General features: G+C 51.3%; 2 protein-coding genes across 7 annotated transcripts; both read left to right on the forward strand.

The window, feature by feature from the left end:
• Window positions 1–246: 246 nt before the first annotated feature.
• quoa (quattro a) lies at window positions 247–18,928 on the forward strand. 6 transcript variants are annotated; one of them, XM_084679321.1, is made up of 23 exons: window positions 247–498; window positions 7,167–7,364; window positions 7,463–9,737; window positions 9,920–10,120; window positions 10,405–10,525; window positions 10,708–10,801; window positions 11,023–11,118; window positions 11,280–11,396; window positions 11,512–11,610; window positions 11,807–11,958; window positions 12,079–12,217; window positions 12,339–12,461; window positions 13,166–13,357; window positions 13,443–14,356; window positions 14,708–14,957; window positions 15,111–15,200; window positions 15,385–15,624; window positions 15,864–16,034; window positions 16,219–16,396; window positions 16,521–16,625; window positions 16,758–17,039; window positions 17,291–17,446; window positions 17,642–18,928. In XM_084679321.1, the coding sequence occupies exons 1-23, from the start codon at window positions 448–450 to the stop codon at window positions 17,731–17,733; spliced, it is 6,336 nt and encodes a 2,111-aa protein (XP_084535447.1). In that variant the 5' UTR covers window positions 247–447; the 3' UTR covers window positions 17,734–18,928. The 6 variants fall into 6 exon arrangements, with proteins under 6 accessions (XP_084535447.1, XP_084535448.1, XP_084535444.1 ...); XM_084679322.1 differs by having other exon boundaries at window positions 248–498; window positions 17,291–17,488; XM_084679318.1 differs by having other exon boundaries at window positions 248–498; window positions 15,864–15,995; window positions 17,178–17,446.
• Window positions 18,929–19,099: 171 nt separating this feature from the next.
• Window positions 19,100–24,499, forward strand: tgm2a (transglutaminase 2, C polypeptide A). The gene is made up of 13 exons (XM_084679324.1): window positions 19,100–19,233; window positions 19,931–20,104; window positions 20,206–20,433; window positions 20,631–20,749; window positions 21,166–21,294; window positions 21,574–21,745; window positions 22,132–22,261; window positions 22,349–22,452; window positions 22,584–22,826; window positions 22,990–23,265; window positions 23,371–23,531; window positions 23,897–24,033; window positions 24,238–24,499. The coding sequence occupies exons 1-13, from the start codon at window positions 19,224–19,226 to the stop codon at window positions 24,383–24,385; spliced, it is 2,031 nt and encodes a 676-aa protein (XP_084535450.1). The 5' UTR covers window positions 19,100–19,223; the 3' UTR covers window positions 24,386–24,499.
• The last annotated feature ends 109 nt before the right edge of the window (window positions 24,500–24,608 follow it).

Below are 24,608 nucleotides of genomic sequence, written 5' to 3' on the forward strand. Positions count from 1 at the left end.
ACCCGTTTCAAAAAGCTACATTGTATAGTTTTCTAAAAGTTACAGCCCTGTATAGGAATTTAAAACAGCTGACTGTCCTAGTTCGTAACAAAGAACCAAAAAGTTATTGCATCCCAGGATGACCGCGCAGCAACGTCCCACGAACACCGAGAAGGACATCGGAGACGGAGTGGCACCAGAAGGGTGGCGGCGGGACTGACCCGAACAACAGGACCTGTCAGCGCTGTCGTCACGGAGGACCTATGCGGAGACCTGTGACACTTCGACACCTGTGAAGACGCATGGTATTGCACGGTGACTTTAGTCAACGGTGACTTTAGTCCACTACCATCTAGAAACCAGAACAATCAGACCTTCAGTTCTGGGTTATCACCTCATAGTAACTACCTGCTTCAGCATTTTAAAAACTGGATTTGATGAGGATAGATTCACAGTGTTTTCCTCTGGATGGACGTGACACCGTACCGAAGATCATTAATCCCGACAGAAATCGATACGGTTAGTCTTTAGAATTTTGGATAGGCTCTTCTTTACCTACTCAAACTGTATAGAGAGATTGTTTTTTGGGGGGATGGCAAATCAGTTTGATGACTTTGACATATGTTGTCCAGTTCTGTATAGACTTTGTAGAGGTTAGTTTATAGCCATTGGCCACACTTAGGGCCTACAACAAGATCCCATTCCGAGGTTTATACCCATCCTACGGTCACACTTGATTATGCAGTGAGGTATTTCCCTCTTAATTGAAGCCTATAGCACCAGGCTAGCACCATAGACAATATGACATTGGTCAGAAATGATGGCAAATATAAGGTAGGCTGTAAATAATAATGTAATAATGTTTTAATTTAGCGGATGCTTTTAGCCAAAGAAAACAGCTTACATGCATGTTGACCTGCAACCTCTTGATCTGCAGTTCTGAGCTCCACCCCTGAGCTCCACTCTTCCCTCAATAAATCGTCATATACAGACTATGTAACAACGTTTAATGTTTTGACAAAGTTGTTGCTATTATTAGTTATTTAGTATTCTAATTGGGCTAAATGTTATGTCCCGAGACCACCTAGTCCCTTGTCTGTATTCCCATGAGACCACTAGAGGGTGCTGTTATACAACTCCCTCACTACAGAACATGCATTTGGAAAGATAAGGATGCTTTTTCCTATTTTCTGCCTTCCTCATCTTCTTCCCGCCAGGTTTTTGTTCCTTCATCTCACTCCTGCCAGTGATACAGTCCTCTCTTCCTCTTCCTTCAGCTCTCCTCTTGTTCTCCTCCTCTCACTTCCCAGGCAGCTGCTGCTGTCTGTTATGGCCCCAGAGTATTTGTCTGTCTGAGAGGCAGGAGGATATAAATACTGGGAGGAGGAGATGGAGCAGGACAATATTCAAACACCACCAGTGCTGACCTTGATGGCTGATTTTTTTGTGTGTGGCTGCCGTTGACTGGCTTGTTGATGCAGCTGCTGCTCTCCTCTCACTTGGCAAGGCCAGACTTGAGAGTTTAGGTGTGCGGTCCTGCTATCTGTTGTCCTGTCGTCCCCTCTCTTCTGACTCCCTCTCTGTCTCCCTCTTCCTCCTTCTTCCTACTTTCTCTTCCTGTCTTTTCCCCTCACTGTAGCCAGACACTCACTGGGGTCAGCTGGCAGAATGAAAGTCCGTTCACACAGCTATGTGAGAAGCCGTCTGGCAGTGGGTGGGGGTGTTGCAGCAGGCGTGCAGCTGCTTGTCCAGGTCAGTGATTCAGCACCCTGGGTTCATCTCAGAAGGAGATGGGGTCAGGGGTCACACAGACACTTTAATGGTCTCAGGGCCTCTCTACCCCTGGGTCAATCCATCTTCCACTTCAGTCCTGTCACTGTAAGGCTCATATGCAGCTACTGGTCTCCAAGCCTGGCGAGAAATGCAAAAATTATCATTCTATATTATGGTTGGAATCTTTCAGTTTCTCTTGTCTATTTGAACCAGTGAGCTTTACCCAGAAATGGAATGCAAACTAACTAACCCACTAACTTAAAACTCCAGACTAAAGGAAATTGAGGATTTTCTAGTAAATCGTATTTACATGTAGGTTTGGTGTTCCTACTTTGGCTGCTCCCCAGGCCTCTGTCTGATGGACTCCTCTGGGAGAGGTGTCCAGTATGTTAACTGGCTGGCAGAATGATAATGGGGTGTTAGTTGCTCTAGCAGAGAGGCCTCATTCAAAACATGCCGAACGCTGAGAGCATTCTGGAGGCCAGAATAGCAGTGTGTGGTGTGATGGCCGGCTGTTTCCATAGTCCCTGGTATTAACACCCCTAAACACTCCTGTACCACTGTTGGACTGCTAGCCGGGCTTCTGTCAGTGTGCTTTTGTGTCAGCCTGTCTATCTGTCTGCTGGTCTCTCTGTGTGTGTGTTGGTCTGCCCTCTTAGTTTGTGATGAGTCATGTTCTGTCGCTACAGAAGCCACCCCTGGCAGACCGCTGGTACAAGGTCAACTCAGCCCAGACCAACAGATGATTCAGACCTAACAGGCATAAAGAGACAGAGACACTGGTACTTCAGGGGATGACATGTTAACACAGCTAGCTCCAGTTGCTAGCAATGTAATTTGACATTTCCTGTGCTGCTCAAGGGGAGCCAGCAAGCATGGAAGGGTAGGTTGTGGATGGAGTGGTAGGGGTGGATGGAGTGGTAGGGGGCAGCCTAAAGGAGGCATGGGGAGAGCTGGATGAGGACAAAGGGCAGAGGATGAAAGCTGGGTGAGGACAAGATGAGAGCTGGAAGGGGAATTAGGATAGGAGGAGTATGAGGAGAAGGCATGTGTCAGGAACTGCTCAGTTATAGTAGCACAGTGCAATTTATGTCGGGCATTCTATCTCAAATTGGGAGTGGAGTGGAGTCTGTTGGAAAATGTGTGTCTTTTAGACAGAGAGAAGGAAAAAGAAAGAAGGAGAGAGAGTGAGAACGAGAATTCCTCAGTAAAGCTAACCCTCTCCCTCTCCCTCTCCCTCTCCCTCTCCCTCTCCCTCTCCCTCTCCCTCTCCCTCTCCCTCTCCCTCTCCCTCTCCCTCTCCCTCTCCCTCTCCCTCTCCCTCTCCCTCTCCCTCTCCCTCTCCCTCTCCCTCTCCCTCTCCCTCTCCCTCTCCCTCTCCCTCGCTCTCTCTCTCTCTCTCTCTCTCTCTTGCTCTCTCTTGCTTTCTCTGTTTTTCTCCCTTGATTTACTCCTCTCGTATGCTGGGTCACACTGCCCCCTCTCCAGCTGAGGGTTGACAAACATAGAACCAAGCACCAGGCGACTCAGAGATAACTAGAGACGGGAGAGAGAGGGAGAGTTAGAGAGGGAGAGAGGAGAGGGGTTGTATTAACTTACTGTTAATTACTTAATAGTTAATCACTTAGTAGTGACCATGTGGGAACTGGACATTATAGGGATGACTCTGTCAGAACCAGCTTTTCAGAACCATATCCACCACTTTGGTCAGAACAAACGTCTCTGTCTGTGGATTCTCTCTCACGACTGGACTTCGTACACAGAGACTGTTCTGGCACATGGGACAAGCACCAGACCGTAGGAGAGATGGTACTGTGACTACCTTTCTCTTTATCGCATATTACAATTATCTTTATTGATCCTTCCTGAATGACTGTCCTAAAGTGTAACTGCTTTGATGCCTTTGACAGCATCATCGTAGTGTTTTTAGACTTGTCAAAGAAAACAATGTGTTGTTGAAGTTGTCCAGCAAAAGGTTTGGAATATCTGAAACGACAGCCTTGAGCTTCTCCTTTTCCTGACACGTGTAGCCCCGCATGTCCAGTACATACATGACACCCCCTGGGAGCTGTTGCAGTGTCTCAACCCTGTCGCTAGCTAACCTAACCCTGGAGCATGCCAGCCAGAGTGTTATGACTCAAGGTGAGGGCTCTCATGTTACCAGCTCAGTCTTCTCAAATGTGCCACTGACTGCCATGTCGGTATCTTCTGCTACATTCCTCCGGAAGCCAGTCTGCTCCTGACCAGCAGGAGACCTCTAGAAAGGTTCCTGTTTTCGTTTCTGCATGTTGAGAGTTGTTCAGGTGGGGTGGGTGTGCCGTGCCTTTTGGGTGTAATGTAGCATAATGCAGAAGGTGTGTATGTTCTAGAAGCTTACTGTGGGTTGGGGACATGGAGAGTGTGGTCAACAGTAAAAACAGCAGTTATAGTGGCGAACCTGAGAACAAGACTTCTTTCTGCTGCTAGACAAGTACAACTCTGTCCTGTCTGGCCAATGCTGCCAGCCACCTCACCTAACCATCTTACCGAAGTACCTCCGGAAAATACCAAACCCCAACAAACGACCCCCGACTACCCCATGCACCCCACCCACGCGAGCAACCCCACTCAGGAACACTCGTACTTCATATTCATGTTTGTGTTGTTGGATGTTGTTTCAGGTAGTGACTGAGAAACCTCTGAGCTGTGAGCTAATTACAGGCAGCATGAACAGCTGGTGAGAGTGGCCAGCATGCTGACGGGATGTGTTTTGGAGCAGTTACATACTGAATAAGGTGTTTATGAACATGCCAACAGCTTTGTGTAATGATATGTTTTCACACTCATGTGAGCTGCTTGAGTGCTAGTTAGCAAACAACTTTCAACCAACCTGCTGAATAAGACAATAACTTGTATTTTGTGGCTGTTGAACCTGGTAAATATAAGGTCTGCTTCCCAGCGTCCTGGACAGATCATGCACCCTGTTTCTTCAGACCAGACTGGTCGTTATATCTCTGACCTAGTAGGCTTCCATGAGTGCATTGTCATTTACACGAAAGGATCCACTTCTATTGCTCCTTGAGAGGTTATAAAATACTAAGTAATCTCCTTATGCGGGGTTCAGGGTAATGATATCATGTCAGCCAGTTGATCTTTGATTCAAGGGCTCGAAATGGTTTCAACAACTCAATGTCAACACTTTGTCACACAGACACCTTTAAGGGATTAATAGAAAGCTGTGGAACAGCCCGACCAGGCTAGATAGACATTTAAAACATCCAGTACAGCTGGAGTTCTGTTCAGTGATGTGATACAGGGAGCAGGCATCACGTTATAACTGGACTACAATAGACTATCTTCTCCTCTGTCTCCTGGCTCAGCCAAGCACACTGGACGAGTCAGCAGTCATGGTTCTCTCAGCAGTAATCTACTTGTGACCACTAACAATCACATTCCAGAATGCTGTATTGTCAGGGTTTGTTTCTCTAGTCAGAAGGTGTGGTGAGGACACCGGGAGGTGCGGTGAGGACACCGGGTGGTGCGGTGAGGACACCGGGTGGTGCGGTGAGGACACCGGGAGGTGCGGTGAGGACACCGGGTGGTGCGGTGAGGACACCGGGAGGTGCGGTGAGGACACCGGGAGGTGCGGTGAGGACACCGGGAGGTGCGGTGAGGACACCGGGAGGTGCGGTGAGGACACCGGGAGGTGTGGTGAGGACACCAGTTAGACCCCAGTAGAGTCTAGTAGAAATCTGTCCCACAATAATCCTGAGGAGTCAGTCCCTGGAAGGTCTAGAGCTCTGATGTGTTTTAATTTATCTGTCTGACAATCCCAGACATAAGCACAGGAAATGGATCCCGGCATGTATTTAAAGGTCTGATTGGTGACAGAACGGAATGGCTCAAATGACCAGCCAAAATAAGTAGCCTAATGGGCTCAAGATTGCTGATACTGCTGTGGACTGTACACAAGACAATCTGGAAGGACAACAGCCACCTCAAAGGCCTGTTGGCTGAGCTGGTCAGATATAAAGACGTTTGTCCACACCTCTTATGGAAACTAGCCCAGACTACATTCACCTGCAACCTGATTCCTGACAGGGATTTCTCTGGTTTAGTGAGAGGTGTGTTCATTTACTGCCCATAGTAGTGTGTTCTCTGCAGAACACCAGGCATGTACCCCTTCATATTATATCTATCTATCTGTCTGTCTGTCTGTCTGTCTGTCTGTCTGTCTGTCGGTCTGTCTTTCTCTCCCATCTCTCTCTCTCTCTCTCTCTCTCTCTCTCTCTCTCTCTCTCTCTCTCTCTCTCTCTCTCTCCCATCTCTCTCTTTCTCTCTCTCTCTCTCTTTCTCTCTCTCTCTCTCTCTCTCTCTCTCTCTCTCTCTTAAGTCATAAATACACAGAGACACGCAATCTCTAAAGCTGTGCTTCAAGCCATAGTAACAGAGGGTGGGATCCCTGGATCCCTGTGATGTGGACCAACACCAGGCCCAACCCAACAACATCTTACAATTCCAGTCACCATGGCTACACACATCTTTCACTGAACCTCCCTTCGCTTGGCAGGTGTCTTTCCACATTGCGGCCCTCTGACAGAGGGTTCTCTGGTTCCCCTGGTCCCAGGAAGGTGTGGCAGGGATCTGGAATGCTCAGAGCCCAGATTCCATAGCTGGGGGGTGAGAGAAGAGCTGTTAGCTGGGTGTCTGGTGTTAAAGGATACAGGAGGGGATCCCTGCTGTATGATATTATCCCTCCTCCTCTCCTCTCCACTGGGGAGAATTGGACTGGCTGACCCAGTTATGGATAGTGAAGGGATGGTCGTGTCTGAGGAGAGAGAGGGAGCACGGACACAGCAGAGGGACATGTGTGTGTGTGTGTGTGTGTGTGTACATTAACCTGTCAGGCTACAGCAGACCTTGACTATGCTATATTAAGCATGGCCTAAAAGTGGGTGCCAGGCAGCTAGGCCCCAGGGTTGAGGTCAGAGGGAATGTGAAACTATAAACCAGTCTGAGCCTTTCCCTTCCTCCCTATCTGTTTCTCTCTCTGTCTCTCTCTCTGTCTCTCTCTCTGTCTCTCTCTGTCTCTCTCTCTCTCTCTCTGTCTCTGTCTCTCTCTGTCTCTCTCTGTCTCTCTCTGTCTCTCTCTCTCTCTCTCTCTCTCTCTCTCTCTCTCTCTCTGTATCTCTCTCCCTCTGTCTCCCACTTTCTCTCCCCAAACACCCCGCTATGTTTACAGGGGATGCAAAGTCTGACTAAACTCTATGTGTACAGTGTACATTTTCATGTATGCGTCTGAAGTATTTGTGTGAACGAATGAGCTGTCATCCATGTCTGTGTGTAAAAGTTCCAGTCTGTTCTCCTAGGACCCTGTAATGATCTGTATATCCTTACAGGACGCGGAGTAACTGACTCTCTCCTCCCCGTTCTAGAACCCTGAGTCTGTGGAGGCCTCCATCCAGGCGCTCCTCTCTGCCCTCTACCCTCCCTTCCACGCCACGGCCCCCACCCTCCTCAATCAGCTCCTACAGCGGACCCAGGAGCGTTACCACGGCGACGCCCTCCGCTGCTTGCTGAACTTCCTTGTTCCGGCTAAGCACATCTTAGAGAGTGTTCAGCAAGCTGCATGTGTGAGTCACACAAACACACACACACACACAGACACACCTCTTCATGCGTATGAAAGTCCTGTTTTGACAGGGCGTCTCCCCTCCTGTCGCCCCTGCAGGCTCAGTTCAGCGGGGTGCTGTTCCAGTCTGAAGGCTGGCCCTTGTGTCTGGGGGACCGTGTGGTGCTCCACCTGGCCCCCCTCAGCCCTCTGCTGCTCCGCCCAGGAGACTTTTACCTGCAGGCGGCCCCGTTCTCCCAGCAGGCTGCCCGCATCCTGGTCTGCAGCCTCCTGGAGGAGGAGGAGGAGCTACACCAAGACAGGAAGCAGCCACCGCAGGTGGAGGAAACTCCCATCCCCGAGACGGCCTACACCTGCATCTTCACGTCCGATTGGCTCAGGGAGGTCAACGAGGGGCGCCGCGGCACGCCTCTCAGCCGCTGCTTACTAGTCACCGACCAGGCTGTCGTGAGGTTACCATGGGAAGAGGTGGCTCGGCCCAAATTTGTGGATAAACCCCGAACCATGGCCCCGCCTCCTGCTCCTCCTCCTCTCCCGCCCGCCGTCGCTCTTCCTCGTCCGGCTCAGGAGTCCTCGTCAGGTCCCTCTCAGCATCCCCGTGACTCTGGCTTCTCTGTAGAGACGAGGATCTGCCCAGCCAAGCATGGCATTGCTGTGTCCCTGTGTCTGGTGGACAGGAGCGCCCCCTCCAGGCAGCCGCGTGTGCATCGGGCTGAGGAGACGGCCCAGGCCGGGAGCTGGGTGTCTGGCCACCCCTGGGACAGCCGCTGTGCCGGGCGGCCTCTGGGGGGAGGGCTGGGCGTAGGGACAGGTGGAAGTCCCTTTAGGCAGGAGCCTGAGGGAGAGTACGTGGACCTGCTGGAGTTCACCCAGAAGATGGATGCCTCACGTCATTCTAGTCAAGAGCAGACACAGGAACCAAAACGCACACAGGAACCAAAACGCACACAGGAACCAAAACGCACAAAGGAACCAAAACGCACACAGTCATCCACATCGCCACTCACACCGTCGCATACGCAGGTCCAGTCACGCACACATCCCTGGATATCATTGTGTAGGCCCAGCCAGCCTGCTCCGGCCCCTCCAGCCCTGCATGGAGCCCAGCCCCTCCACCAGCAGCCCTCTTCCCCCAGAGAGTCCTCCCAGTGTGGAGCCCAGCCCCTCCACCAGCAGCCCTCTCCCCCCAGAGAGTCCTCCCAGTGTGGAGCCCAGCCCCTCCACCAGCAGCCCTCTCCCCCCAGAGAGTCCTCCCAGTGTGGAGCCCAGCCCCTCCATCAGCAGCCCTCACCCCCCAGAGAGTCCTCCCAGTGTGGAGCCCAGCCCCTCCATCAGCAGCCCTCACCCCCCAGAGAGTCCTCCCAGTGTGGAGCCCAGCCCCTCCACCAGCAGCCCTCTTCCCCCAGAGAGTCCTCCCAGTGTGGAGCCCAGCCCCTCCACCAGCAGCCCTCTCCCCCCAGAGAGTCCTCCCAGTGTGGCCGGACGGTCCGTTTCTGTGAGGAACCCTGCAGCCCGTGTCTGAGACGGAGGCTCATACTGCAGGACTCAGGAGGACCATGTGCTACAGGGCTGGAGCCCAAGCCAGGCCAAGAGCAGGTTCTGGGGCCGGGGCGGGGTCCCTCCAGGGCCCAGGAACTAAGATGTCGCTACCGAGAATCCTACCAGGCGGCACTGCAGAACCCTGTCTGTTTCTCCCGAGGGAGGGAGAAGGAGGAAGGGAGGGAGAGAGAGAATAGGGCGAAGAGGGAAAACATTCTGCCGGTGGTAGAGGAGGATTGTCTGACTATGGGGAAGCTGCAAACAAATGGTGGTGGGGGAGAACATTCACAGCACTGTTCGACTGACCCCCAACACTGTCCCATTACCCCCCAGCCATACTATAGGGCCCCTAAGCAACACTTTAGCGGACCTCAGCAATTCTGTGCACCGAGACCAATCTCTGGGACAGCCCCTGTGTGTTCTGCTGTAAATACACCCGCCCCTCCCAGCAAAGAGTCCTCCCTCTGTAAAGAGTCTGGGGAACATAACCCCGTCCCCCGTGGAACATCAGGGAACGTGACCCGTGTTCCCCCTGCGGAATCTGAGAGGTCGGGAGCCGTCACATCCAGTGATGCTGCTGACGCAGACGGGCGGTGCTCCTCTCTCTCCACCACTGTGGTGGACACCTCTGAGCGCTGTCAGCTGGTGGTGCAGGGTCACACCCTCAGGAGGGACAGGAAGGGGAAGGGCCAGGGTCAGACGGGCCGGAGGGACAGCGCTGACTCCTCCTGCTCCGACGCCATGGTTCCCAGGCTCCACGTGGTAAAGTGTAAAAACGCCACGGCCTTCGGCCTGGTCTCCCCCAAGACCAACAGGCGCAGGAAGACCTGCACAGGTGAGAAGACCAGGTGGTCAGCAGGTTGTCAGGCTCATGATTACCTGCTGGTTGTCTGGTTCAGGCTGACAGCCTGAGGGGACAAGGAAACTAATCAATATAATGTTGTCATGTCTAGCCACATTATATACATTTTTCTCTAAAAAAAGTGAATATACATACAGTATATCTCCCTCCTGCAGGTGACGCCCAGGCTAGTGAACTTCCTGTGCCCTGCAGCAACCAACCAGAGTCAGCCAGCCAGCCACAGAACCAGACCCCCCCTGGACAACACTTCCAGCAGCAGCCCATTGAGCCTGTCCCGTCCAGTCCAGAGGCCCCAGACCTGGGCCTCCCAGACCCCTGCTCCCTCCCTCTCCACCTGGGGCTGGCCTGTCTCACAGGCAGGGGCACCTACCCTTCAGACAACAGAGACCACACATAACTATCCTCTCTTTATGACCCTAAACATCATTTGTGTGTAGTTCAACACATTCAGCAATTCTACCATTCAAGTCTCAACAGTGCATATTGTTCATGATATAACAAAAGCCTTGAATTATGAAACGATCGTCGACCATGAATGTGGTGTGGGTACTATGTCACACAGTCCATAGGAGACTGTGTCAGGGTTGTTAGCTGTGTTCCAGGCTCACATGTTAACACAGGTGTTTGCTGCTGACTGCAGGTGGCAGAGACAGGGTGGGCAGGGCTGTGGTGGAGGTGCATGTAGACCGGGAGGGCTGGAGGTCAAGGGTGTCCAGTCCAGAACTTTACCAGATGTTGCTCTACTTTTACTCCATAACCAGGTAAGGATCTTCCCCCTTGTCTGGGTGTCATTCTAGTCTCCTCGGAGACAGTAACAGGATTGATATTAAAATCGTGTTTTTTAACTGTTATCAAACCCTCAGAACCCTCTGAAGGACCTCACAATTGTTTCTTATTGTGATACGGTGAGTTAACATAATAATATTGTTTCCTTGGTTTCCAGGCAAGAGATCAGAGAACTAGGAATGACAATAGTCCTAGATGCTCGTAAGACTCCTCCCCCTCCGCAGCTCCACCAGGCAGTGATGAAGCTCCAGGTAGGAACATTGCTGTTCTCCTCAGTGGTGTTTTAATGGTGTGCTTCTGCAGAGCAACATCTAAGCCACATGGGGGCAGTAAAGAGCTACACAAGACCTCTGTCCAGTGAACAACATGTAGGATTTGTATTAACGGTAGAGGATTCTACCCTACATAGAGATGGGCTTCAGGTCTGCCAATGACACCTGCTGATGTGTGTCCTGATGTGTGCGTGCTGTAGGAGCAGAGCTCCCCTGTTGTCCACACGGTGCTGGTGCTGCTGGACAAGGAGAGCAGCCGTCATCCAGACACACACTCAGCCTACGCAGGCCTGCAGGTCAGAACTGGGTCCAATACGACTTGCTATTATGCCTTTGGGGATACTTGATTTAAGTTCTCTAGTACTGTCTAGCAGTGTTGGAACCTTCACTTGAATTGCCCCCCACACCGTGGTCCGAGCTACCCTGCCTGTCTGACTCTCATTTTGACTGGGAACAGACTGAGGTTGTGAGCTCCCTGAGGGCCCTGAACAAGATGGTGGATTCCAGTCAGCTGACCTCGGCCCTGGAAGGAACCCTGCCCTACAGCCATCTTGATTGGCTCCAGCTTCACAAGGTCAGCCACACCAATCCGAGATAGATGCTGACCCCTGACCTTTAACCTAGCCTCTGTATGGTGTGGTACCACCATGTTGGTGTCTCTAGTAAGGAGAGTTATTCCTGCTTTCCAGAACCTTCAGCCGTTCGTGTCAGACCTGCAGGAAGCGTCTGGTTTGCTCCTCAGAACCATAGGGAGACTTGAGGGGGTCCAGAGGATCGGTACTGTCCAGGTAGGACACAGTTACACAGGGGGCTGTAATACATAGTTTACTCTTCTTCTGGAACTAGACCAGCTGCTTGTTTATCTGTCCAGCATAAGGATGCATCCTGGCCAAATCACTGACCTATTATCTGGGATGTTGTGGATCGCAGAGGATTCCCAGCGTACTGTCTTTTTACGGACGGTATTTTTTCCCGGTGTGACAGGAAGTGCAGCGGAGCATCACAGGACAGAGGACTCTGATGAGAGATGTGCTGACCGACAGCCGCTTGGTTTTCCTGCAGAGGGAAGGTGGAGCCATACTAGCCAGGCTGAGGAGAGAGAGTGACCTGAGATACCCTCACTATAGTGACTACAGGTAGACATCTCCCGTCACTGTGCAGACCACGGGAAGACATCTGTCCTCCGTGCAGGCAGGTGGAATAGGGTAGGAGAACTGACAGCGTCAGTGTCCCAAGCCTGTCCCCTGTGTCTGCAGTGCTGCGCTGGAGGCCGTGGCTGCTCTGTCCAGCCTAGTGGAGGAGCAGGCTCACGTCCTGGTGAAGAAGTCCAACAGCACTCTGGAACACCTGGAGTACCTGCTGCAGCTACGCCACCTGGAGGAGCACTTCATACAGGTAGGAACGCCTCCCATCCGTTCATTCGGCGAAGTGACGCGTCACGCGTCGTGCGCATAGCATCGACAGTGTCATAAAGGCATGTGTCCCAGCCACCCCACCAGCTGCTGCGTGTGTGTAGATCAGGGAGTGGTTCACCGCCGAGGGGGAGAGGAGGCTGCTGGAGGCGGAGGCCGTGGAGGACCCCAGAGAGAGGGTGGAGCAGACCCTGCAGAGCTTTAGCTCCTTCCTCGCTGAGGCTGGCGTGAGTCTCACTCCCTTTCTACACTCTATTTACTAGACGTGGTGGTAGGACACCACCGTGTGGTATTGTCTAAACATGGTGGTAGACTGGTAGGGACAGGTTCAGGCTAGGATTGGACTTTGAGGCCCACATCTAAGGACTGAACAGGATGGAACAAGACGACTGGAGCTGGCACAACTTTACATGTATTCATTTAACGAGGCTTTTATCCAAAGTGACGTGCACATTTGTGCATATAGTAGATACAGCAGATTGTCAGAGACTTGAAGGGAACAGTTCTAAAATCAGAATCAGAATTTGGCTTTATTCGCCATGTAGGTTTACACAAACATGGAATTTACTGTCGCCGGAAGGTGCAAACAATAAACATATACGGATCTTCAATCAAAAAGTATAAAAGTACAGTAGTCTAATTAATCCTAGGAACTAGCAATCTAAAATTAATAAAAATATTAAAATCATAACATAAATGATAAAATAATAAAATATATATAAAAATAAGAATATGAATGGGAAATAGCGCAAATAGTACATAGATACAGGGGTTAATACCCAGAAACAGTTAGTGTTTCACAACAAATACACAGTGCTATAACGACACACAGGTAATAAGTTCTGCATAAAGTGCCCTTAGATAAAGTAACTGCACCTGACAGACTGGTGTGTTTGGGAGGATTGTCTTATAACCTGTATGTGTACCTCAGGAGAAGCAGCTGAAGGCAGAGTCTCTGGTGAGGGAGGCAGAACGACTGCAGGCCTCCTCCTACCCCGAGACGGAGGTCTTTAGGACCATGGTGAACACCTTCCAGTCCGTCCTGGCTCACTTCCTGTCGCGGGCAGAGAGGTGCCGCTGGGAGCTGGAGGCTCTGCTCCACATCTGTCACTTCTGTCAAGAGGTTGGAAGCAATCTGGGAACTCATTTGGGCCTGGATGTATTCACTCATGCACTCATACCTGCTTGTCCCCTGTCTCTGGTCCCAGGCCTCACTGCTGGCGGAGGAGTGCAGAAGGTACCTGGAGCAGGACCAGGCCGAAGGCCCACCCCAGGACAGGGAGCCTGCCGCCACCCTCCACAGCTTCCAGGAGAGGTTCCTCCAGTTCTCCCCCGACTGCTTCCAGGAGGTGAAGGCCCAGGCCTGCGCCCTGAGGGGCTCCAGGGGGATGCGTGTGTGGAACGTGGCCTGGCTGAGGTGTCAGGAGGTGAGGCAGCACCTGGAGGAGAGGCTGGGGGATCTGGAGCCGTCCTGGCAGCCACAGCAGCGGCACGCCGGCCCCTGGGCTGGGCCGTGGTGTGCAGAGCCAGAGGCCAGGACTGAGACAGCTCCTCCTTCAGGCCAGGAGGAGGCGCTGCTGAGCAGACCTGGTCCTGGCCCAGCGTGGGAGCGTCCCCGGGCTGTCTCTGGTCCAGACCAGGCCAGGCTGCTCAGGCCCCTCGGGGGCAGCAGCAGTAACAGTCTCGTGGTCTGCTGTAGCTCCTCCCACAGGCCCCTAGACAGCACTGCCCAGGGGTCGGACGCCACCATGACCCCTCCTTACAGGGCAACCAGGAAGACGGAGCGGGAGTCGAAGAGGGGGAGAGGCAGCAGGGCGCGAGACGCCTCCCTCTCCCGCTCTCACACCATAGGCTGCCAGTGGTTCCCCTGGCAACGCGGTCTGGGGGCGCGGTCGATGAGCGAGGAGTCGTGCGCCGCGTCGAGCAGCCAATCCGAGGCCCATGCGCCGTCGCGCTCCCACGGCCAGCCGTCCCGCAGGGTTCTCCAAGCCGCCCAGCGCTTTCAGATCTCCCGCCACGGTAGCTTCTGCTCCCAGGACTCGTGCAGCGGGACGGAGGCCCTTGGGGGGGCCCGGGAGGCCACGTCCTCCACTGGGGCAGTGGAGAGCAGCAGCAAGGCTCTGTGAGTGTCCTGACCAACACCACCTTTTCACATTTTTGACAGACCTGTCTGCTCATGGTGGCGCTGTCTACTGTCAGCCACTGTGCAGGAGTTTGAAAACATCTGAGCTATTCAAAATGTCCATATTACTTTACACATTTCGAAAACGTGCATAGTCAAACAGTTGACTGTTGTCGGATGTTAGTTTTGGTTAAATTTGTTTCACGTAGCCTTTCTCTCTGTCTGTAAGCTTGCACTGAAGTAGCAAAGGTAGAGTCACATTGGAATCAAAAACGATAAAGTCACAATTCTACTCTGTTCTATTCTGTTGTGTTGTGTTGTAAAGCTTACCCTAACCCTGCACCTGGACAGGAAGCTGCAGCGCATCGTGGAGGAGCTGCTGCTGACAGAGAGAGAGTACGTGCGCTCCCTGGCCTACATCCTGACTCACTACCTCCCCCTGCTGGACAGGCCCGACGTGCCCCAGGACCTGCGGGGCAAGCGAGCGCTCATCTTCGGCAACCTGGAGCGCCTCTATGACTTCCACCAGCGCTACTTCCTGTGTGAGCTGGAGGCCTGCCAGCTGGAGCCCCTGCTTGTGGCACGATGCTTCCTGCGACACGTGAGTTCTCCCAAACAATCCCATGAGACGAGTGTGTGTATGATGCACATATGCCTGTCTGTGCTCTTGTGGCTGTCTGCTGTCTCTCTGGGAGGTGGGAGGCGGAGCATGTTGAGTAGGTAACTGACTCCTGGTGTTCCTGTGTCCATGCAGAGGGAGAGTTTGGGTCTGTATGCTCTCTATAGCAAGAACAAGCCTCAGTCTGACGCCCTGATCCTCCATCACAGACACGACATCTTCAAGGTGGGTGGGGCTTCCTGTATCCGGTTGCCTTCGATACTCACTTATTGGTTCAACATCTCACAGGAGACCAATGAATGTTATTGTCAGGTTCTGACATCTCTTCTGGGCCGTCCTCTTTAAGACATCCTGAAGGGTTTTGTCTGGTAGAGAATGTGTCAAACCTTTGCCCCCTCCCCGCCCCCAGAGGAAGCAGCTGGAGCTGGGGGACCTGATGGACCTGTCCTCCTACCTGCTGAGGCCCATCCAGAGAATCAGCAAGTACAGCCTGCTGCTGCACGACATGCTGGCTCTGTGGAGCCCCGGGACGGGCGCGGGAGCCAGAGAGAGCGGGAGGGCCGAGATTCAGGCCGCCGCTGACCTGGTCCGCTTCCAGATGCGCCATGGCAACGACCTCCTCACCATGGACGCTATCCAGGAATGTGATGTAAGACCCTGGACTGGGATGGATGGAAGCAGGGGTGGCTGGGTGGATGGCTGGATGGGTGGAAGGCTGGGTGGGTGGATAGAAACAGAGAAAGAGATAAAGATGTGTAGATGTCAGACCTCTGTCTGGGAAGGACATGTATGTTTGTCCCGTTATGTGGTTCTTGTTGTTGTTCTTGGTAAAACCTTTTTCTGGTCCAGTGAGATCCAGTCTGATCCAGTTAGTGCTCTGCCCTCCAGGTGAACCTGCAGGAGCAGGGTGAGCTGATTCGGCAGGATGAGTTCACAGTGTTCTACCGGAGGAAGAGGAGCATCAGGAGGGTGTTCCTCTTTCAGCACCTCATCCTCTTCAGCAAGACCAAGAAGACAGACGTGGGAAACGATGTTTATGTTTATAAACAGTCCTTCAAGGTCTGGATGCATGCTGGGCCAGGGTCTCGGAGACACCAGTCACACACCTCATATTAGGATATGAAGAGTTAAGGAACCTTTTCTCTACTTCTTCGTCTCTCTTCATGTCTGTCCCACTCTCTGTCTCTCTCTCTCTCTTTCTACTGTCTTTCTCCTCTCTGCTTTTCTCTGTCTCTCCCCCCAGACCTGTGATATAGGAATGACCCACACCTCAGGGGTGAGCGGCCTGTGTTTTGAGATCTGGTTCAGGAGGAGGAGGGCGGAGGACACCTACACCTTGAGGGCTGACAGGTCAGAGGTCAAGGCTGCCTGGACGGCTGACCTGGATCAGCTCCTCTGGGAACAGGCCACACACAACAGAGGTACACTCACAGGATGAAGGGATGGTTAGATGGATGGAACGATGGATGGATGGGCGGATGGATGGACATTTTAGAGGGATGGATGTAAAAACGTGGACCTGTGTTGCTGTGTGTTGTGCTCCAGAGCTGCGTGTGCAGGAGAGGCTGTTCATGGGGCTGGAGAGGAAGTCCTTCCTGGACATCAGTTCCATCTGTGACAGAGATGTCCACCCTATCCCCCCTGGCACAGGTAACACACACACACACATACACATGCACATACACACAAACAAAGATGGATACACAAACCTAAAGTCATAAACCAACATGCTGATGCTAATGTGCCTTCCTGAGTGAAGAGGTTGTTTGTCTCTCTGCCCAGTCCCTGCAGCCTGTCATCTACCCGTAGGAGGGGAACATGCACGGCCAAACTCCATTGGCTCAGGAAGTAGCACCTCCACTTCCTGCAGCCAATCATCTTCCTCCTCTGGACGAGGCTCGTTACCCCCCGTCGCTTACCTTGGGAATCAGTCACAAGGGCCAGAGACCAATCAAGTCGTCTGTTGTTGCCCTGAGGGTGTGGTGGACGAGAGCCTCAGTAATCATCATAATCTTCATCATGTTCGTCCTCATCCTCACCAGAAACCCAGACTTCATCTGCTGAGTGAGTTTCCTACTGCTTGAGCCTTGAACCCAAACCATCCTCTCATCACTAACCAGGCTAACCATGTTTGTCTTATCATTAGATATATGTCTGGTAAATACTGTGTAGTGATGTCAACTCCCTGCTCCCATGTGTCAGAGGACAGTTCGATGTCGTCAGGCGAGAACGTCAGCGCGCTTAGCAACTCTGAGCTCAGCTGCCTCTCTGGGATTGGTGGAGATGTGGTAGACTCCTCTTCTTTCACCTCTCAGAACTCACAGCTGTGTGCCACAAAAGCCAATCACAAAAAGAGCCAGTCACCTGGAACAACCAGGAGAAGACCCTCCCTGGCCTCCAAATCCCTGGGCCTGACCCCCGCCCTGGGCCTGAGCTCCACCCTGGGCCTGAGCTCCACCCTGGGCCTGCAGGTGACGTGTGGACTACCAGCTGCTGACATGACATAGTCATCAGTAAGAGAACGAATAGGCACAAGCACTTGTTTGGTTAAGTTGTGCAGCAACATTTTACAGTGGTCTATTAAAGCATAAAAAACATGTCTAAGCAGTTGAATGTTCCATACATGGTGCTGTATTACTAATTGTGGTTGCATTATTGTTTTACAGGACCAAGTAATGGACTCTACCGTGAAATCAACAGATTGTTTATACTAGTCAGTCCTCCGAGACCAGATATGTTACTGATGATTTGGCTCTGAGGATTTCCTTTCGGTCAGTGAGGTCTTGTTGGTCTCCAACAACTTCCTGTTTGTGGTTGAGGAGGTGTGAAGGCAGAGGAAGAAACGCCCAGTTTGTCATGGAGGACATCATGGTCGCTCTGAAGAGACCAGAGGAAACTGGAAGATGAGGACAAGTGGAGAGTTTTTGAACGGAAAAACGACTGTTCAGCCTTAGAACCACTGGTCTACCAGGCTGACGCTGTGGAACATTCTGGACCATAGTAATATATCTGCTCCTGTCACTTCCATCTATAGCAGAGTAGGTTACTAATCCAGAATTGGGTCCCAGTCTGTCGATGAAACCCATTTCAAAGGAACAACTGATCCTAAATCAGCAGTACCACTATGAGATGCTTCATGAATATAGGCGCTAGAACATCAGGCTCCAGAACATCTCTGCTGACGACTTAGCACTGTGCGCTGAAAACTGCAATTTTTTTTTTTTACTCATTACTGATTTCTGAGTACTTTCAGTGTGTATCATGATTGAATGTCAGGGGGTTTATCTTTGTGTTTGCTTGTAAGTATTAGTTCTTTCTGTGGAACAACTACATCCTTCAGAACTGTGACCATGAATCATTTATTTCCAAACGTATAGTTGTACAGTTAAGTGGTGTTACTCTCAGTGCTCCATTACAATAAGATTTTTCTAATCATTGTGTACAAGGATATTTCTCTGTTGCTTGTTTAGTATGTACTTGTAGGATGTACATACTAAACTTGGTGGGGTATGGTGCTGCTCTTTTAAACAACTGTATGACGCCACTGTTTCCCATATTTATTGTAGTCCTGGTATCAGAGTATCTACCATGCACCACTAAGTCGGGGCTGTCAGTTGGGGCACTAAGTTGCGGCTGTCAGATCTTTATGGTTGGGGCAGGATGGTTGTTCGATTGGAGAACAGGATCATGAGTGTCTGTCTGTGACATAGTGTCTGAGAGGAAGTTTAGCTCCAGTACAAACAGGATGTGAAACTGTAAGAGAACACAGTTAGAAAGGATCTGGGTGGTGTTACTGTTACACATTCTCCTTCTGAACTGTTCTTCATTTCTTCTGCTCTTCTGTTCTTGTTCTGCATTGCCCAAGGTCAGTACAAAGGCTTTCATCATTCTATACACTTATGCTCCAAAGCCAATGTAATATGAAACACTTGAAATAAAACAATCGAGTGGTATGTTTTTCTCTGGATTTTCTGAAGGTGTTGTAGGTCATTGTCAGTTGGCCACTTGGCTTTCATGATAGGCCCATAATGGCCTCGTCATCACTCACTTATAATACCTAGGTTACTTGATAATGAGTGATACTGAGGAAAGGTCTGTCATGACTAAAAACAGCTCATGGAAGGCCATGCCGTGCTCCTGTAGTCACATTACACATGCTACAAATACCCCAGAGTGGCATGACTGGAAGTAAGACAGTCCGTGACACTCTACGCTACTCTCCCCCAGGGAATAGACGCCTGTAAAGCCATGAATCAAGGTAAGATACTTTACATCCAGAGTGCCTTGGAGAGTGGAAAGCTACGGCCTGTAAGTGTTCAGATTTCAGTGTGCTTTATACCTAAAATGCATGTCAATCTGTGAACTCTATTACCGTGAAAGACATGAACTGCGTTGCATTATTCATGAGGAGAATAATGTGGACGCTTTCAAATAAAAATGAAACGTAATGCATTGGGTTCTATGAGCTGTTAAAATCAGGAAGAAATAGATCAATACATTTGATTTGCAAAGGTGCAAACACCTTTGTGTTTATAGTCATTTGAACAAGTGTCATAAACCAAACTAAACCGACCCACATGCTTATAATCACATATTTACAGACCACATTTCACTTTAGTGAAAAATAGCAGACATCAAACAGTACACAAAAGTGTCTGCTATTTTATGTAGTTTCAACCACTTACAGAACAATATGCTGATCAAGTTTGGGGTTTTGGAGGGTTTTTGGGGTGGAATGATCCAACATTTAGCACAATGTTCCAACATTTACATTACCAGTTTACTGTTTTGTTCATGAATGCAATTAGACAAGTTGTGTTATTAAGAAAATGGGCGAGGCTAAATCGCAACATGTTCCACCATGACTGAGTGCATCTCCTGTCACAGTAACTCTACACGGCCAGCGGCCCCTGCTCCACGTGCTCCAGTAAACTGGGCTGTTTTCTCCTCCCTAGCTGGGGAGATAGAGCACTGTGACCTGCAGTGTCACGCCAACAACACCGACCACCACACAGAGCTGAACGGCGTGGACCGTCTGGTGGTGAGGAGGGGCCAGCCGTTCTCCCTCACCCTGCACCTGAGGCCAGGCAGCCAGCTCCCCAGCAGCTGCACCCTCACGGCTCACACCGGTAGGCTGCCCCACCTTCGAGGCCACCTGGCCCCATGACGTGACAACATAGGGGAGCCTGGTGTTCTCTACATTCAGACAGACATCGCTCTTTCTCTCCAGGACCTCTGCCCAGAGAAGAATCAGGCACCAAGGTCTCCTTTGGCCTGTCAGACTCCACCGTCAACACAGCCTGGAGTGCCTCCATCACCAGCCCCCCTGGGGAGCCTGTCTCCTTGTCCATCTGTTCCTCCCCTGATGCCCCCATCGGTCTTTACTCCCTCAGCCTGGACTTGGGTCACAGTGTTCCCCTGGGCCAGTTCATCCTGCTCTTCAACCCCTGGTGTGCCCGTGAGTCCCAGCAAAGTGACCCATAATGCGATTTTATGAAAATATGATCCCAAAAATCTAATCATATATAAAACATCCAGCAACTCCTCTCTAGTCTAGCAGTACATAGCCAGCTGCTTCATGTACAGTCTGCCTGGGTTTATTTGAGATTGTATGTAGATATCTGATGCTGGAGCATGTGTGCGTCTTGGCTGTAGGAGATGCCGTGTACATGAGCAGTGAGGAAAAGAGGCAGGAGTACGTGTTGGCCCAGGATGGACTGGTCTACAAGGGCTCTTCCACCAGGATCAAAGCCTATCCCTGGTTGTTTGGACAGGTATGTCACAGCCACTGAATCAACATCTGTGTTCTCTGTTAGTCATCCAGATGATGTGGGGGGAACAGAGCCTCACACCGATACAGCCCTGAATCCCAAATACAGTCCTCAAGTAGGAAGTCACAAACACGACAACTTCCGTCTGTCTCGTTTTCCTGTCTGTGTCTCTCTCTCTTTCCTGTCTCTCTCTCTCTCTCTCTCTCTCTCTCTCTCTCTCTCTCTCTCTCTCGCTCTCTCTCTCTCTCTCTCTCTCTCTCTCTCTCTCTCTCTCTCTCTCTCTCTCTCTGACCTGACTGTCTCTCTCTCTCTCTCTCTCTCTCTCTCTCTCTCTCTCTCTGTCTCTCTCTCTCTCTGACCTGTCTGTCGGTCTCTCTTTCTCTGAACTGTCTGTCTCTCTCTACTCTCACCATCCACAGTTTGAGACGGGCATCCTGGACATTTGTCTGAGGATCCTGGATGAGAATCCCAAGTTTGTGTCGGATGCAGACAAGGACTGTTCTGCCAGGAGGAACCCTGTGTATGTGACCAGGGTGATCAGTGCCATGGTAGGTGCTGCCCTCCAGCACTGCACTGTAGGGACCACCCACTAACATCATGGTGACTACCACTCATTCTCCACCCATTCATACTTTTATCGGTAATCAAAGATGCCACCACTTTAGCTCCAAAATATTCAGATAACTTTGATGTCATTTATGTAAGCATGACGTGGTCATTCATGAAAATATATGTACTATCTCTCCATCTGGGTACAGCATGGATTCTGCCAGCCCCCCTCCACTCTCCCTCATATCTTCCCTTCCTGTTCCCTCTCTTGCTCCCAGGTCAACAGTCAGGATGACCGTGGGCTGCTGGTGGGCCAGTGGGGCGGAGACTACTCTGACGGGGTGCGTCCAACTCGCTGGACAGGAAGTGGTGCCATCCTGAGACAGTGGGCTGAGGGAGGGAGTGTCCGCTATGGACAGTGCTGGGTGTTTGCATCGGTTGCCTGCACAGGTATTAGTCTCACCGTGCATGGGGAACACTGCATTCTATAGGTTTCAGAAGTTAAATGTGGTTCTTGTAATTCACCATTTCACCTTTGTAAACACTTTAAGAAGTGTTTTTAATTCACATGAAATATGACGATAGTGTGCTGTGATACTGCACTACTAAAGCCAGCTCCAGCAGCAGAGACCTCTGTCTCGTGGCTGATTCTAAGGTAACGCCAGCCCAGGGCTGTAGTAGGTGTTATTTATAGATGAGTTTCTCCTTCAAGTCTGCCTCTGGGCCTATCTGTCACCCACTAGATGTCTTTATTGGTTTATCTCATTACTGCGAGAGTCAGGCTCTGTATCTCACGTGTTGAAGTGTGACTTGTGTGTGTGTGTGTGTGCGCGCAGTCTCCCGGGCTCTGGGAATCCCCTGCCGCGTAGTCACCAACTTTGGATCAGCTCACGACAAGAACGCCAACCTGCTGATTGAGTTCCTGTATGACGAGGACGGAGAGGACATCTCAGCTGAGTCCATCTGGTGAGGAAGGTGAACGGCTCTGGGTGGGAGGGAGACAGCAGGCTCAACGCTACAAACACATTGTGCCCTTGCTTCTCCGTTGGTCAGGAACTTCCATGTGTGGGTGGACAACTGGATGAAGCGCGCTGACCTGAGCCCAGAGTACAGTGGCTGGCAGGCCAGCGACCCCACACCCCAAGAGAAGAGTGAGGGTGAGTCTGGGGTCCTGGGCCCCTGACAGCCAGCTGTTCTGCCTCCTAGAGTGACCCTCCAAAAGCTTCCCTGCCAGCCCCTCCAAAGAACATCCCCCTCTGATGACACTGTGTGTGTGTGTGTGTGTCAGGAGTGTACTGCTGTGGTCCCGTCCCCCTGAAGGGCTTGAGAGAGGGGGATCTGACCATGAAGTACGACGCTCCGTTTGTGTTTGCGGAGGTGAACGCCGACGTGGTGGAGTACGTCCGCCTGACAGACGGGCGCATGGCCCGGATGGGCGGCTCTACGGCCACCGTGGGGCACCACATCAGCACCAAGGCTGTGGGCAGCGACGACAGGCACGACATCACCCACCAGTACAAGTACCCCGAAGGTAGGTAGGACACACCCGTACATGATGACATCACACACCCACAAAGTACCTCAAAGGTAGGTAGGACACACACACACACACCCTTACATGATGACTTCACACACCAGTACAAGCACCCTGAGATTCTCTGTCCATTCTGCTCTGTGTTTGTGCTATTGGCCAGGCTCGGAAGAGGAGAGGCAGGTCTACCAGAAGGCCAAGCACCACAACAAGCTTCTGCAGAAGGGGGAGGAGCCTGGCCTGCACATCAAGATCAAGCTCCCCCCAAACATGCTCGTGGGCGGAGATTATGACGTGTCGGCGCGTGTCGTCAACAACCAAATGGAGGACAAGACGTGTCGCTTCCTGTTCACGGCGCGCATCGTGTCGTACGACGGCAAGCTGGGCACCATCTGCGGTCACGCCTACGATTCTAACCTGAAGGTCCTGAGTGGAGAGGGTGTGTATGGGTGTGGCCTCATTGGGGCGCGTGTGGTATTAGTGGAGAGGGCGGGGGTCCAAAAGGACTGTCCTGACCTCTGACCATTAACCCTTTGCCCTGCAGAGAAGAGCGTTGTGCTGCGGCTGGAGTACTCGGTGTACGGTGAGAACTTGACCTCCGACAAACAGATCCTGCTGAAAGCCATCGTCATCGATCAGGCCGGCATGGACTTCCACAAGACCCAGAAGACTGTTGTCCTGGATAACCCCGACATAAACATACATGTAAGGACAGGCCAGGGGTAGAGGCAGCCAAGGCTTTGTGAGAGATGAAGACAACCTAGACTCCAGAAGAAACCAGAAATCCTAGAGGATCTCAGCGGAGGACATAGAATATTATGGCCTGAGTTCCATATGTGGGAGTCAGATTGCTGAGCGGTTAGGGAATCGGGCTAGTAATTAGAAGGTTACCAGTTCGATTCCCGGACGTGTCAAATGATGTTGTGTCCTTGGGCAAGGCATTTCACCCTACTTGCCTCGGGGGGAAATGTCCCTGTACTTACTGTAAGTCGCTCTGGATAAGGGCGTCTGCTAAATGACTAAATGTCATGTAAATATGTACTGACAGCTGTTTGGTTGTTCTTCCATAGATCCTGGGAGAACCCAGAGTGGGTCGACCTCTGAGTGCTGAAGTGTCTCTCCAGAACCCTCTCCCAGAAGACCTGCTGAACTGCTGCTTCTCCCTGGACGGAGCAGGGCTCACCGGAGAGCACACCATCACACACATGTACGGCAGAAGCACACAAACACACACAAGGACATCAAACATGCATGACACTCACAAAAAGGACACACCACACACATAATACATGTGCACACACACACACGTTATGTCACACCTAGTTTGGCAAACAGATTCTTGAGAGGATTCAAAGTATATTTAAAGCTACAAGGTCGTGTGTGTGATGTGTAATTCTGCTCTCTCCTGCAGGGTTGGAACTCTGGGTCCTCAACAAGAAGCCAAGGTCAAAGTTGACTTCACTCCCACCAACGTTGGGCTACACAAGCTCCTGGTGGACTTTGACAGTGACAAACTGAGCAACGTTAAAGGGTTCCTGAACATTGATGTCAAGGAGTGACATTCGAATGACAGATTGAACAAACCACATCAATCAACCATTTTTATTTTATTTCTTAATCCAGCTGAGCTGTCACATTGCTAGACATAAATAATAAAAAAGTCAGCCCACACACTGTTTGTTCCAATGGTTCCATTTTATTTGTTGCCACTGAATCACTTTTATTACTGAAAAAACCTACTGCAGCAATAGTCTGTATGTGCAGAGAGAAACAGTAACCGGG

Source organism: Hypomesus nipponensis, chromosome 18, assembly GCF_054491055.1.
Source record: "Hypomesus nipponensis isolate SF chromosome 18, ASM5449105v1, whole genome shotgun sequence".
Classification (NCBI taxonomy): Eukaryota; Metazoa; Chordata; class Actinopteri; order Osmeriformes; family Osmeridae; genus Hypomesus; species Hypomesus nipponensis.

What these genes read in the sequence shown, in the direction of transcription:
- tgm2a (XM_084679324.1), top strand. An exon ending in GAAGGTCCTGAGTGGAGAGG is followed by an intron (nt 23,266 to 23,370) that starts GTGTGTATGGGT and finishes TTTGCCCTGCAG; the next exon opens with AGAAGAGCGTTGTGCTGCGG. An exon ending in GAGCACACCATCACACACAT is followed by an intron (nt 24,034 to 24,237) that starts GTACGGCAGAAG and finishes TCTCTCCTGCAG; the next exon opens with GGTTGGAACTCTGGGTCCTC.
- quoa (XM_084679316.1), top strand. Translation starts at nt 448, where the DNA reads ATGGACGTGACACCGTACCGAAGATCATTAATCCCGACAGAAATCGAT. An exon ending in TCCCGACAGAAATCGATACG is followed by an intron (nt 499 to 7,166) that starts GTTAGTCTTTAG and finishes TCCCCGTTCTAG; the next exon opens with AACCCTGAGTCTGTGGAGGC. An exon ending in CCTTCCTCGCTGAGGCTGGC is followed by an intron (nt 12,462 to 13,165) that starts GTGAGTCTCACT and finishes TGTGTACCTCAG; the next exon opens with GAGAAGCAGCTGAAGGCAGA.